This window comes from Tachypleus tridentatus, chromosome 7 (assembly GCF_004210375.1).
Source record: "Tachypleus tridentatus isolate NWPU-2018 chromosome 7, ASM421037v1, whole genome shotgun sequence".
Lineage (NCBI taxonomy): Eukaryota > Metazoa > Arthropoda > Merostomata > Xiphosura > Limulidae > Tachypleus > Tachypleus tridentatus.
The window spans coordinates 109,613,530-109,627,578 of record NC_134831.1 but is presented as its reverse complement, the minus strand read 5'-3'; the positions used below and the strand labels follow the sequence as shown (position 1 = coordinate 109,627,578).

General features: G+C 34.3%; 1 protein-coding gene across 1 annotated transcript in view; it reads left to right on the top strand.

Moving 5' to 3' along the window:
• The first annotated feature begins 13,116 nt into the window (after window positions 1–13,116).
• The window catches only part of LOC143256386 (uncharacterized), a 43,916-nt gene continuing 42,983 nt past the window's right edge, over window positions 13,117–14,049 (top strand). The window contains exon 1 of the mRNA XM_076513566.1: window positions 13,117–13,522. Within this exon, the coding sequence (XP_076369681.1) occupies window positions 13,462–13,522 (61 nt within the window). The 5' untranslated portion in view covers window positions 13,117–13,461. The remainder of the gene's footprint in view (window positions 13,523–14,049) is intronic.

The following is a 14,049-nucleotide window of genomic DNA, read 5'->3' as shown; positions in this document are numbered from 1 at the left end:
GGTGAGGAACGTGTTATTTACGGTTGAAACTGTAAGATAAACTTATAAGTTAGGAACGTGTTAATTACGGTTGGCATTGTGAGATAAACTTGTAGGCTAGGAACGTGTTACTTACGATTAATAATACAAGATAAACATGTAGCTTAGGACCTTGCTATTTATGATTGGGAATTTAAGAGAAACTTTTAGGTGAGGAACGTGTCATTTACGGTTGAGACTGAAAATAAACTTGTAGATAATGAACGTGTTATTTATGGTTGCGATTGTAAGATTAACTTGCAGATTAGGAACTTGTTACATGCGGTTAGGAATGTAAAATAAACTTGTAGGTTAGGAACGTGTTATTTACGGTTGCGACTGTAAGATAAACTTGGAAGTTAGGACCTTGATATTTACGGTTTGGACTGTAAGATAAACTTACAGGTTCGGAACGTGTTATTTACGATTGGGATTGTAAGATAAACTAGGGAACTTTTTATTTACGATTGGGTTTACAAGATAAACTTGTAGGTTAAGAACTTTTTATTTACGATTGGGTTTACAAGATAAACTTGTAGGTTAGGAACTTTTTACTTACGGTTGAAACTGAAAATAAATTTGTAGGTAACGAACGTGTTATCTAGGGTCGGAACTGTAAGATAAACTTGTAGAGTTAGAAACGCATTATTTACAGTTGGGACTGTAAGATAATCTTATAGCTTAGAAACGTGTTATTTACGGTTGCGACTGAAGATAAACTCGTAGATTAGGAACTTGTTATATACGGTTAGGAATGTAAGATAAACTTGTATGTTAGGAACGTGTTATTTATGGTTGCGATAGTAAGATAAACTTATAGGTTAGAAAGGTGTTATTTACGGTTGCGACTGAAGATAAACTCGTAGGTTAGTAACGTGATATTTATGGTTGGAATTGCAACATAAACTTGTATGTTTGGAACGTCTTATTTACGGTTGGGATTGGAGATAAACTTGTGGATTAGGAACTTGTTACATGCGGTTCGGAATGTAACATAAACTTGTAGGTTAGGAACGTGTTATTTACGGTTGGGACTGTAAGATAAACTCGTAGAGTTAGAAACGTGTTATTCACGGTTGGGACTGTAAGAAAAACTTGTAGTTTAGAACGTTGTTATTATGATTGGGACTGTAATATCAACGTATAGTTTCGGAATGTGTTACTTACGGTTGGGAATGTAAGATAAACTTATAGGTTAGGAACGTGTTATTTACGATTAATAATACAAGATAAACATGTAGCTTATGACCTTGTTATTTATGATTGGGAATTTAAGAGAAACTTTTAGGTGAAGAACGTGTCATTTACGGTTGAGACTGATAATAAACTTGTAGGTAATGAAGGTGTTATTTACGATTTCGACTGCATGATAAAGTTGAAGGTTAGGAACGTGTTATTTACGGTTGGAACTGTAAAATAATCTTATAGGTTAGAAACGTGTTATTTAAGGTGGCGAATGAAGATAAACTCGTAGATAAGGAACTTGTTATATACGGTTAGGAATGTAAGATAAACTTGTAGGTAAGGAACATATTATTTACGATTGGGATTGTAAGATAAACTTGTAGGTTAGGACCTTGTTATTATGATTGGGACTGTAAGATAAGCTTGTAGGTTTGAAATGTGTTATTTATGGTAGGGAATGTAAGATAAACTTAGAGGATAGGAATGTGTCATTTATGGTTGGGACTGTAAGATAAACTCTAGGTAATGAACGTGTTAATTAATGGTTGCGATTGTAAGAGAAACGTTTAGGTGAATAACGTGTCATTTACGGTTGAGACTGATAATAAACTTGTAGGTAATGAAGGTGTTATTTACGATTTCGACTGTAAGATGAACTTGATGGTTAGGAACGAGTTATTTACGGTTGGTTTGTAAGATAAACTTAGAGGATAAGAATGTGTTATTCGCGGTTGGGACTGTAACATAAACTTATAGGTTAGGAATGTGTTATTTACGATTGGAACTTTAAGATAAACTTGTAGGTTAGGAACGTGTTATTTACGATTGGGATTACAAGATAAACTTGTAGGTTAGGAACGTGTTATTTACGATTGGAATTACAAGATAAACTTATAGATTAAAACGTGTTATTTCCGGTTGGGACTAAAGATAAACTCGTAGGTTAGGAACGTGTTATTTATGGCTGGAATTGCAACATAAACTTGTAGGTTAGAAACGTGTTATTTCCTGTTGGGACTGTAAGATAAACTTGCAGGTTATGAACGTGTTATTTACGGTTGAGACTGTAAGATAACCGTGTAGGTTAGAACCTTGTTATTATGATTGGGACTGTAAGATAAACGTATGGGTTCGGAACGTGTTATTTATTGTTGGGACTGTAAGATACACTTGTGGGTTAGTATCTTGTTATTATGAGTTGGACTGTAAGATAAACTTGTAGATTAGGAATGTGTTATTTACGGTTGGGACTGAGTTAAACTTGTAGATTAGGAACAAGTTATATACGGTTAAGAACGTGTTATTTATGGTTGGGACTGTAAGATAAACTTATAGGTTTGGAATGTGTTATTTACGGTTGGGACTGTAAGATAAACTTGAAGGTTAGGAACGTGTTATTTACGGTTGGGGCAGTAAGATAATGTTATGGGTTAGAAAGGTGTTATTTACGGTTGCGAATGAAGATAAACTCGTAGGTTAGGAACGTGATATTCATGGTTGGGATTGAAGATAAACTTGTAGATTAGAAACTTGTTACATGCGGTTCGGAATGAAAGATAAACTTGTAGGTTAGGACCTTGTTATTTATGATTGAGACTGTAAGATAAACTTGTAGGTTAGGAACGTGTTATTTACGGTTGGGACTGTAAGATAAACTTGTAGGTTAGGAATGTGTTAGTTGCGATTGGAACTGTAAGATAAACTTATAGGTTCGGAACGTGTTATTTACGATTGGGATTAGAAGATAAACTTGTAAATTAGGAACGTGTCATTTACTGTTGGACTGTAAAATAAACTTGTAGGTTAGGAACGTGTTATTTACGATTGAGACTATCAGATAAACTTGAAGGTAAGGAACGTGTTATTTACGGTTGGGGCAGTAAGATAATCTTATAGGTTAGAAACGTGTCATTTACGGTTGCGACTGAAGATAAATTCGTAAGTTAGGAACTTCTTATATACGGTTAGGAATGTAAGATAAACTTGTAGGTTAGGACCTTGTTATTTATGATTGGAACTGTAAGATAAACTCGTAGGTTAGGAATGTGTTATTTACGATTGGAACTGTAAGATAAACTTGTAGGTTAGGAACGTGTTATTTACGATTGGGATTAGAAGATAAACTCGTAGATTAGGAACTTGTTATATACGGTTAGGAATGTAAGATAAACTTGTAGGTTAGGAACGTGTTATTTACGGTTGAGACTGTAAGATAAACTTGTTGGTTAGGAACGTGTTAATTACGGTTGGCATTGTGAGATAAACTTGTAGGTTAGGACCTTGTTATTTATGATTAGGACTTTAAAAGAAACTTGTAAGTGAAAAACGTGTCATTTACGGTTGACACTGAAAATAAACTTGTAGATAACGAACGTGATATTTATGGTTGCGATTGTAAGATAAACTTATAGGTTAGGAATGTGTAATTTACGGTTGGGACTGTAAAATAAACTTGTAGGTTAGGAACGTGTTATTTACGATTTCGACTGTAAGATAAACTTGAGGTTAGGAACGTGTTATTTACGGTTGGGACTGTAAGATAATCTTATAGGTTAGAAATGTGTTAATTACGGTTGGGACTGTAAGATAATCTTATAGGTTAGAAATGTGTTAATAACGGTTGGCTTTGTAAAATAAACTTGCAGGTTAGGACCTTGTTATTTATGATTAGGATTTTAAGAGAAACTTGTAGGTGAGGAACGTTTTATTTACGATTTCGACTGTAAGATAAACTTGAAGGTTAGGAACGTGTTATTTACGGTTGCGACTGAAGATAAACTCGTAGATTAGGAACTTGTTATATACGGTTAGGTATGTAAGATAAACTGGTAGGGTAAAAACGTGTTATTTATGATTGGGACTGTAAGATAAATTTGTAGGTTAGGAACGTCTTATTCACGGTTGGGACTGTAAGATAAACTTGTAGGTTAGGAATGTGCTATTTATGGTAGGGAATGTAAGATAAAGTTGTAGGTTAGAAATGTGTTATTTATGGTAGGGAATGTAAGATAAACTTAGATTAAAACGTGTTATTTACTGTTGGGACTAAAGATAAACTCGTAGGTTAGGAACGTGTTATTTATGGCTGGAATTGCAACATAAACTTGTAGGTTAGAAACGTGTTATTTATGGCTGGAATTGCAACATAAACTTGTAGGTTAGAAACGTGTTATTTCCGGTTGGGACTGTAAGATAAACTTGCAGGTTATGAACGTGTTATTTACGGTTGAGACTGTAAGATAACCGTGTAGGTTAGAACCTTGTTATTATGATTGGGACTGTAACATAAACTTGTAGGTTAGGAACGTGTTATTTACGATTGGGATTAGAAGATAAACTTGTAAATTAGGAACGTGTCATTTACTGTTGGACTGTAAAATATACTTGTAGGTTCGGAACGTGTTATTTACGATTGAGACTATCAGATAAACTTGAAGGTAAGGAACGTGTTATTTACGGTTGGGGCAGTAAGATAATCTTATAGGTTAGAAACGTGTCATTTACGGTTGCGACTGAAGATAAATTCGTAAGTTAGGAACTTCTTATATACGGTTAGGAATATAAGATAAACTTGTAGGTTAGGACCTTGTTATTTATGATTGGGATTAGAAGATAAACTCGTAGATTAGGAACTTGTTATATACGGTTAGGAATGTAAGATAAACTTGTTGGTTAGGAACGTGTTAATTACGGTTGGCATTGTGAGATAAACTTGTAGATTAGGACCTTGTTATTTATGATTAGGACTTTAAGAGAAACTTGTAAGTGAAAAACGTGTCATTTACGGTTGACACTGAAAATAAACTTGTAGATAACGAACGTGATATTTATGGTTGCGATTATAAGATAAACTTATAGGTTAGGAATGTGTAATTTACGGTTGGGACTGTAAAATAAGCTTGTAGGTTAGGAACGTGTTATTTACGAATTCGACTGTAAGATGAACTTGAAGGTTAGGAACGTGTTATTTACGGTTGGGACTGTAAGATAATCTTATAGGTAAGAAATGTGTTAATAACGGTTAGCATTGTGAAATAAACTTGCAGGTTAGGACCTTGTTATTTATGATTAGGATTTTAAGAGAAACTTGTAGGTGAGGAACGTGTTATTTACGATTTCGACTGTAAGATAAACTTGAAGGTTAGGAACGTGTTATTTACGGTTGCGACTGAAGATAAACTCGTAGATTAGGAACTTGTTATATACGGTTAGGAATGTAAGATAAACTGGTAGGGTAAAAACGTGTTATTTATGATTGGGACTGTAAGATAAAATTATAGGTTCGGAACGTGTTATTTACGATTGGGATTGTAAGATAAATTTGTAGGTTAGGAACGTCTTATTCACGGTTGGGACTGTAAGATAAACTTGTAGGTTAGGAATGTGCTATTTATGGTTGGGACTCTAAGATTAACTTATAGGATAGGAATGTGTTATTTACGGTTGGGACTGTAAGATCAACGTATAGTTTAGGAATGTGTTATTTACGGTTGGGACTGTAAGATTAACTTATAGGTTAGGAACGTTTTACTTACGGTTGGGACTGAGTTAAACTTGTAGATTAGGAACGATTTATATACGATTAGGAACGTGTTATTTATGGTTGGGACTGCAAGATAAACTTGTAGGTTAGTAACGTGTTATTTACGGTTGGGACTATAAGACAAACTTTTAGGTTTGGAACGTGTTATTTACGGTTGGGACTATAAGACAAACTTTTAGGTTTGGAACGTGTTATTTATGGCTGGAATTGCAACATAAACTTGTAGGTTAGAAACGTGTTATTTCCTGTTGGGATTGTAAGATAAACTTGTAGGTAATGAATGTGTTATTTACGATTTCGACTGCAAGATAAACTTGTAGGTTAGTAACGTGTTATTTAAGATGGCGAATGAAGATAAACTCGTAGATAAGGAACTTGTTATATACGGTTAGGAATGTAAGATAAACTTGTAGGTTAAAAACGTGTTATTTATGATTGGGATTACAAGATAAACTTGTAGGTTAGAAACGTATTATTATCGGTTGGGACTGTAAGATAAACTTGTAGGTTAGGACCATGCTATTATGATTGAGACTGTAAGATAAACTTACAGGTTCGGAACGTATTATTTACGATTGGGATTGTAAGATAAACTTGTACGTTAGGACCTTGTTATTATGATTGGGACTGTAAGATAAGCTTGTAGGTTTGAAATGTGTTATTTATGGTAGGGAATGTAAGATAAAGTTGTAGGTAAGAAATGTGTTATTTATGGTAGGGAATGTAAGATAAACTTATAGATTAAAACGTGTTATTTACTGTTGCGACTAAAGATAAACTCGTAGGTTAGGAACGTGTTATTTATGGCTGGAATTGCAACATAAACTTGTAGGTTAGAAACGTGTTATTTCCGGTTGGGACTGTAAGATAAACTTGCAGGTTATGAACGTGTTATTTACGGTTGAGACTGTAAGATAACCGTGTAGGTTAGAATCTTGTTATTATGATTGGGACTGTAAGATAAACTTATGGGTTCGGAACGTGTTATTTATTGTTGGGACTGTAAGATACACTTGTGGGTTAGTATCTTGTTATTATGAGTTGGACTGTAAGATAAACTTGTAGATTAGGAATGTGTTATTTACGGTTGGGACTGAGTTAAACTTGTAGATTAGGAACAAGTTATATACGGTTAAGAACGTGTTATTTATGGTTGGGACTGTAAGATAAACTTATAGGTTTGGCACGTGTTATTTACGGTTGGGACTGTAAGATAAACTTGTAGGTTAGGATCGTGTTATTTACGATTGAGACTGTAAGATAAACTTGAAGGTTAGGAACGTGTTATTTAGGGTTGGGACAGTAAGATAATGTTATGGGTTAGAAAGGTGTTATTTACGGTTGCGAATGAAGATAAACTCGTAGGTTAGGAACGTGATATTCATGGTTGGGATTGAAGATAAACTTGTAGATTAGGAACTTGTTACATGCGGTTCGGAATGTAAGATAAACTTGTAGGTTAGGACCTTGTTATTTATGATTGAGACTGTAAGATAAACTTGTAGGTTAGGAACGTGTTATTTACGGTTGGGACTATAAGATAAACTTGTAGGTTAGGAATGTTTTAGTTACGATTGGAACTGTAAGATAAACTTATAGGTTCGGAACGTGTTATTTACGATTGGGATTACAAGATAAACTTGTAGGTTAGGAACGTGTCATTTACGGTTGAGACTGAAAATAAATTTGTAGGTAACGAATATGTTATCTACGGTTTGGACTGTAAGATAAACTTGTAGGTTAGAAACGCGTTATTTTCGGGTGGGACTGTAAGATAAACTTATAGGATAGGAATGTGTTATTTAAGGTTGTGAGTGAGTTAAACTTGTAGATTAGGAACTTGTTATATGCGGTTAGGAATGTAAGATAAACTTGTAGGTTAGGAACGTGTTATTTATGGTTGGGACAATAAGATAAACTTATAGGTTATGACCTTATTATTTATGATTGGGACTATAAGATAAAATTATCGGTTAGGAACGTGTTAATTACGGTTGGCATTGTGAGATAAACTTGTAGGTTAAAAACGTGTTATTTATGATTGGGATTACAAGATAAATTTGTAGGTTAGGAACGGTTATTTACGATTGGGATTACAAGATAAACTTGTAGGTAGTATTCTTGTAAGTGAATTACTAACACAAAATTCACAGCCTCATCTCATCTCTTTGCTGTTCATGTATGTATACAGTCTATATTTCCTTAAAGAAGTTCACTGTTTTACGTTTCTCTCCATGGAGAAAAGTGGGTTGTACGTACTCTTCACGTTCTAGTGGGTGGTGGCTTTTAATACTAAAAGTGGAGTTTATGTATCTGCGGTTGATAACCTATCGTGTAGCCTTCCGCTATAAACAGTTGTATATTTGTTATCTGGCGCCCTCTTCAAATCGTGAAGTGATTTTATAAGATACTTTCATGTTTCTAAGTGCGAGTTATCAGTTCTTAGGTGTTTTAACCAGCAGACTGTACTAGGATAACAGAAGTATAAACAAATATCAGAACAGGATAAAGCGTTTTTATTCTGACCCAATGAAAACTTTCAGGGTCATGAACACCAGTTTCGATCCAACCTTTAACGGAATCAGGTTAAACGTTAACCTCGTGACGTTGACCCGAAGAAGTAATTCACGAGGTTACTCAACTCTTGCTGCTTTACATGATGTAGTGCCCTCATGAACTGACACCCACTCGTGCCAGATAACAGGTTAATGTGTTCTACATTAATAGAGTTAACGCCGTTTTCAAAATGTGCTGTTACATACATTTTTATTCTCATTTTCCAACAGACTTAAGATTTTCAGCAGCACTTTGAATATTATACACTCTGGTGGTGTTTGTTTTGATTTCATACAGTTTTTAATGATTCTTCTTATGAACAGTTAATTTCACCTACAAAAGTTGTATTTTTCAACGTCTAGATGGAGGTTCGTTTGACTTTTTAAAATTTGCAATATTACTTTCTAAACTGGTTAAACTTTTTCATTCTAATTCTCCCAATTTCTTTTTGTTTAGAGACCATCTGAAGAAACATTATATGAAATTGAACTTTCACAAAATTAAAAAAGAAAGAATATATTTTTCAAATGCTATATTTATTGATAAAAATCAGGTGTCAATGACGCACATCTTTTATTTAGCTGGGAAATATTGGCAGACTTTCTATGTATTGAACTCACATTTCAGACTTTATTATTTTTATAAACCTCAACATTGATTTGTTTTCAATAACTCAGTATTTTATAGTTAGTCTAACACTTGTAGGGTAATACAGTGAGTGAGTTATTTTTGTATATTGTTGTATTCCTGTAGGGTAATACAGTGGGTGAATTCTTGTATATTGTTGGATTCATATAGGTTAATACAGTGAGTGAGTTATTTTTGTATATTGTTGGATTCCTGTAGAGTTATACAGTACGTGATTTATTATTGTGTATTGTTGGATTCATGTGAGGTAATACAGTGGGTGAATTCTTGTATATTGTTGGATTCCTATAGGTTAATACAGTCAATGATTTATTTTGTGTATTGCTAAATTCCTGGAGGGTAATAGAGTGGGTTATTCATTCTTGTATGTTGTTGGAATTTTGTAGGGTAATGCAATGGGTAAATTATATTGTTAGATTCTTGTAGGGTAATGCAGTGGGTGATTTATTTTTGTACACTGTTCGATCCTTGTAGGGTAGTACAATGGGTGAATTATTTTTGTATATTATTGGAATCCTATAGGGTAATGCAGTGGGTGATTTGTTTTTGTGTAATGCTGAATTCCTGGAGGGTAATGCAGTGGGTGATTTGTTTTTGTGTAATGCTGAATTTCTGGAGGGTAATGCAGTGGGTGATTTATTTTTGTGTAATGCTGAATTCCTGGAGGGTAATACAGTGGGTGATTTATTTTTGTGTAATGCTGAATTCCTGGAGGGTAATGCAGTGGGTGATTTGTTTTTGTGTAATGCTGAATTCCTGGAGGGTAATGCAGTGGGTGATTTATTTTTGTGTAATGCTGAATTCCTAGAGGGTAATACAGTGGGTGATTTATTTTTGTGTAATGCTGAATTCCTGGAGGGTAATACAGTGGGTGATTTATTCTTGTATATTGTTGGATTCTTATAGGGTAATACAATGGGTGAATTAATTTTGTATATTGTTAGGTTTTTGTAGGGTAATACAGTGGGTAATTTATTCTTGAATATTATTGGATTCGTGTAGGATAGTTGAGTGAGTGAGTTATTCTTGCCTGTTGTTGGATTCAGTTCACAACAATTGTTGTTAAAGCAACTGTTTGTTTGAAAGGTACATATTGTAGATGTAATAACTGTTTTTTCATAAGTTTACTGTTGTTGATGAAGCAACGGTTTACTCATAGGGTAATTATTGTTGATGAAGTAACTGTTTACTCATAGGGTAATTGTTGTTGATGAATTAACTGTTTACTCATAGGGTAATTATTGTTGATGAAGTAACTGTTTACTCATAGGGTAATTATTGTTGATGAAGTAACTGTTTGTGTTTTTTAATTTCGCGCGAAGCTACTCGAGAGCTATCTGCGCTAGCCGTCCCTAATTTTGCAGTGTAAGAGTAGATAGAAAGCAGCTAGTCATCACCACCCACCGCCAACTCTTGGGCTTCTCTTTTACCAACGAATAGTGGGTTTGAAAGTCACATTACAACGCCCCCACGGCTGAAAGGGCAAGCATGTTTGGTGTGACGGGGATTCGAACTCGTGATCCTCGGATTACGAGTCGAGTGCCTTAACCACCTGGCCAACTGTTTGTTAATAGGGTAACTATTGTAGATGTAATAATTGTTTGTTCTTAGGGTAACATTTTAACATGCTATAGCAACTACTTTGTATTGGAGGAGTAATACTGTGCCCTTCATTATCGGTATTTAAGGTAAACTCGACCACTACTATGCATGTTTAATTCCAGCTGACTTTCAATGGTACTTTCAGTGATAGTATTGATCAAAATGTTTAATATATTTATTTCTCTTGTTTTAATGTCATGTTTTCATTAAATATGTTATTTTGTAATTTTCGTTTTTTATATTTTTAGACTAACCTAAAACTTCCAAGTTGGCCAAACGTCATGAGATATTACTGGGTTTACGGTCGAAAATATCTTTAACGGCAACCATATCTAGCTAGTGAAACAAGGTATGTTAATCTTTATATGTAAGAACGTACAAGCACTGTATTTCACTCATTATGGCTCTGATAACCTTACTGTTGTAGAAAATTAAATACATGTAACATGTTTCCTGCAAATTAATGTGTAATATATAGAACACGAAATTAACGAGACAAATAAAGGTGACACCTGCTTCTTTATCCTATTTTTCTAATTACACACGTGTACATCTGTTTGTCGTGTTCCGAATTTTATTCCTCGAAGTGAACTAACGTATTAATACACTAGTGCAAAAACTACGAATTTCCTTAGTTTATACCCTACATAAACGCGTCTTGTCCAGCGTCTTAACTGACACGTGTAAGGAGATACGTTTTTGTGTAAACTGTAAAACGAACTGTCACATTTTACTAACATTGATTTTAACACATGATGCGTGACGTTTTATCTCCATGTTTCTGATTTTACCTTTTTCCGTGTTTAATTAAACCAAGGATTATGTTTCATTTCCCACTTATATTTCTTTTCTGAATCAACTAAAAAACGTGAATCCATTTTTTTACAGTGAATCGTTAGCTTTGTTAACCAATAAAACCTTATCGGAATTTGAACATTTTCTAGAACAGGTATATTGCAACATATGTTATAAACTGTTCTCTTTTATAAAGATTTATTGGCTTCAAATTGTCCTCGGGTGAGACACAAACCATTGTGCAGGTTTGTGTTTATGAATAAACAAACAAGAATTTTTTTATGGATATAAAGTCTGTCATTCTACTATAAAAACTAAAACATATTAACCAATGCAATGCACACTATGGTTTTAGTAAAACATATAACCAATGCAATGCACACTACTGCTTTTAGTAAAACATATTAACCAATGCAATGCACACTACTGCTTTTAATAAAACATATTAACCAATGCAATGCACACCACTGCTTTTAGTAAAACATATTAACCAATGCAATGCACACTACTGCTTTTAGTAAAACATATTAACCAATGCAATGCACACCACTGCTTTTAGTAAAACATATTAACCAATGCAATGCACACCACTGCTTTTAGTAAAACATATTAACCAATGTAATGCACCACTGCTTTTAGTAAAACATATTAACCAATGCAATGCACACTACTGCTTTTAGTAAAACATATTAACCAATGCAATGCACACTACTGCTTTTAGTAAAACATATTAACCAATGCAATGCACACTACTGCTTTTAGTAAAACATATTAACCAATGCAATGCACACTACTGCTTTTAGTAAAACATATTAACCAATGCAATGCACACCACTACTTTTAGTAAAAACATATTAACCAATCCAATGCACACTACTGCTTTTAGTAATAAACTTTAACAGGAACAAGGAAACGAGTTGTTCAAAAATTTGGTTTGGTTTGAATTTTCCGCAAAGCTACACGAGGGCTATCTGCGCTAGCCATCCCTAATTTAGTGGTGTAAAACTGGAGGGAAGTAGTCATCACTACCCACCGCCAACTCTTGGTTTACTATTTTACCACAAATAGCGGGATTGACCGTGACATTATAACAAACCCCTCGGTTGAAAAGGGAAGCATATTTGATGGGACGGGAATTCGAACTTTATATGCAAAAACGGCTCGTTTGGGCTGAGAAAACACTTTACATAGAAGAGCGAACAACGTTTCGACCTTCTTCGGTCATCGTCAGGTTCACAAAGAAAGAGGTAACTGACCGGAAGCTGACCACATGTTTGAAAGGGGTTGTGTAACTGTGTGTCGAAATGTAGAGGGCGGTATTAGATATTTGAATATATAATTTTATTTATTATATTAATATAGGTATAAAGGCGTTCCTTTATATTGGTTTATTTTGGGTTTAAGTTGTTGTATAAGTAAGGCTTCTTTAATTTTACGTTTGTTTATGTTTGTTTCTTTATTTAGTATTTGAGTGTTTTCTACGGTTATGTTGTATGGTTCTATGGGAATTCGAACTCACGACCTTCAGGCGATAAAAAGAGCACATTAACCACCTTGCCAAGCCGACCCTGAAAAGATATGACCTGGAAGGTCATATATCAATAACCTAAAAGTTTTAAAGTAAATAACCAAGAAGTCCTACAGCAGTTAACCTAAGCGTCTTCAGATAACTTAGACGTTCTTATAGGATGACCTCTAACGTAGAATAAGAAAGATCCAAGTTTCTTTCTCTTTTCTTTGGTTGTTTTGGAACGATGTCCTCCACTGCTGAATTACAAAGTTCAGTTTTTCATTTTGATTGTTTTGGAACAATAGCCTCCACTGCTGAAGTACGCACGTCCAAGTTTCTTTTACGAATAGGTTGTGGTGATTACCTCGATTTACGTCATGAAGGTAGGGGAGTCCCGTGTTTTCCACCTCACACCAACAAGAAGTTACGTACGTCGGGAGTCGGTTTACAGAGAACAGGATTTACGTGTACAACCTCAGTTTTAACGTAGCTTTCTTTAGCTGCAGCAGACGTTTCACCGTGCTCAGTCTGGTGATTGTCAGGACGTGAAATTCACAAAAAGTGGTACCATGATGATCCACTCAGTCGGTGTGATTTATCGATCATGACGTCTAAAAGTTTTGGGTTTTGGTTTCTAGGTTTGTCCATCTTCTTCCTTGTCGGACGTAAGTATCTTTTCTTTACCTGTGTTTGTCAGATTAAGGTAGAATATATTAAACTTGAGATGAGTATATGACGATGGTAACTATGACTTTATAAGATTGTATTGTGAAAACATCCTTACCGAGTTAGTGTATCAAACAGTATTATTAACAGTATCTGTCAACATTATCATCAGTAACTGTTAACATTATTAACTGTAACTGTCAACATTATTAACCGTATCTGTCAACGTTATCATCAGTAACTGTCAACATTATTAACAGTAATTGTCAACATTATCATCAGTAACTGTCAACATTATCAACAGTATTTGTCAACATTATTAACAGTAACTGTCAACATTATCAACAGTATTTGTCGACATTATTAACAGCATCTGTCAACATTATTAACAGTATCTGTCAACATTATCAACAGTAACTGTTAATATTATTAACCGTATCAGTCGACATTATTAACAGTAACTGTTAACATTATTAACCGTGTCAGTCGACATTATTAACAGTAACTGTAATTCTTAACCGTATTT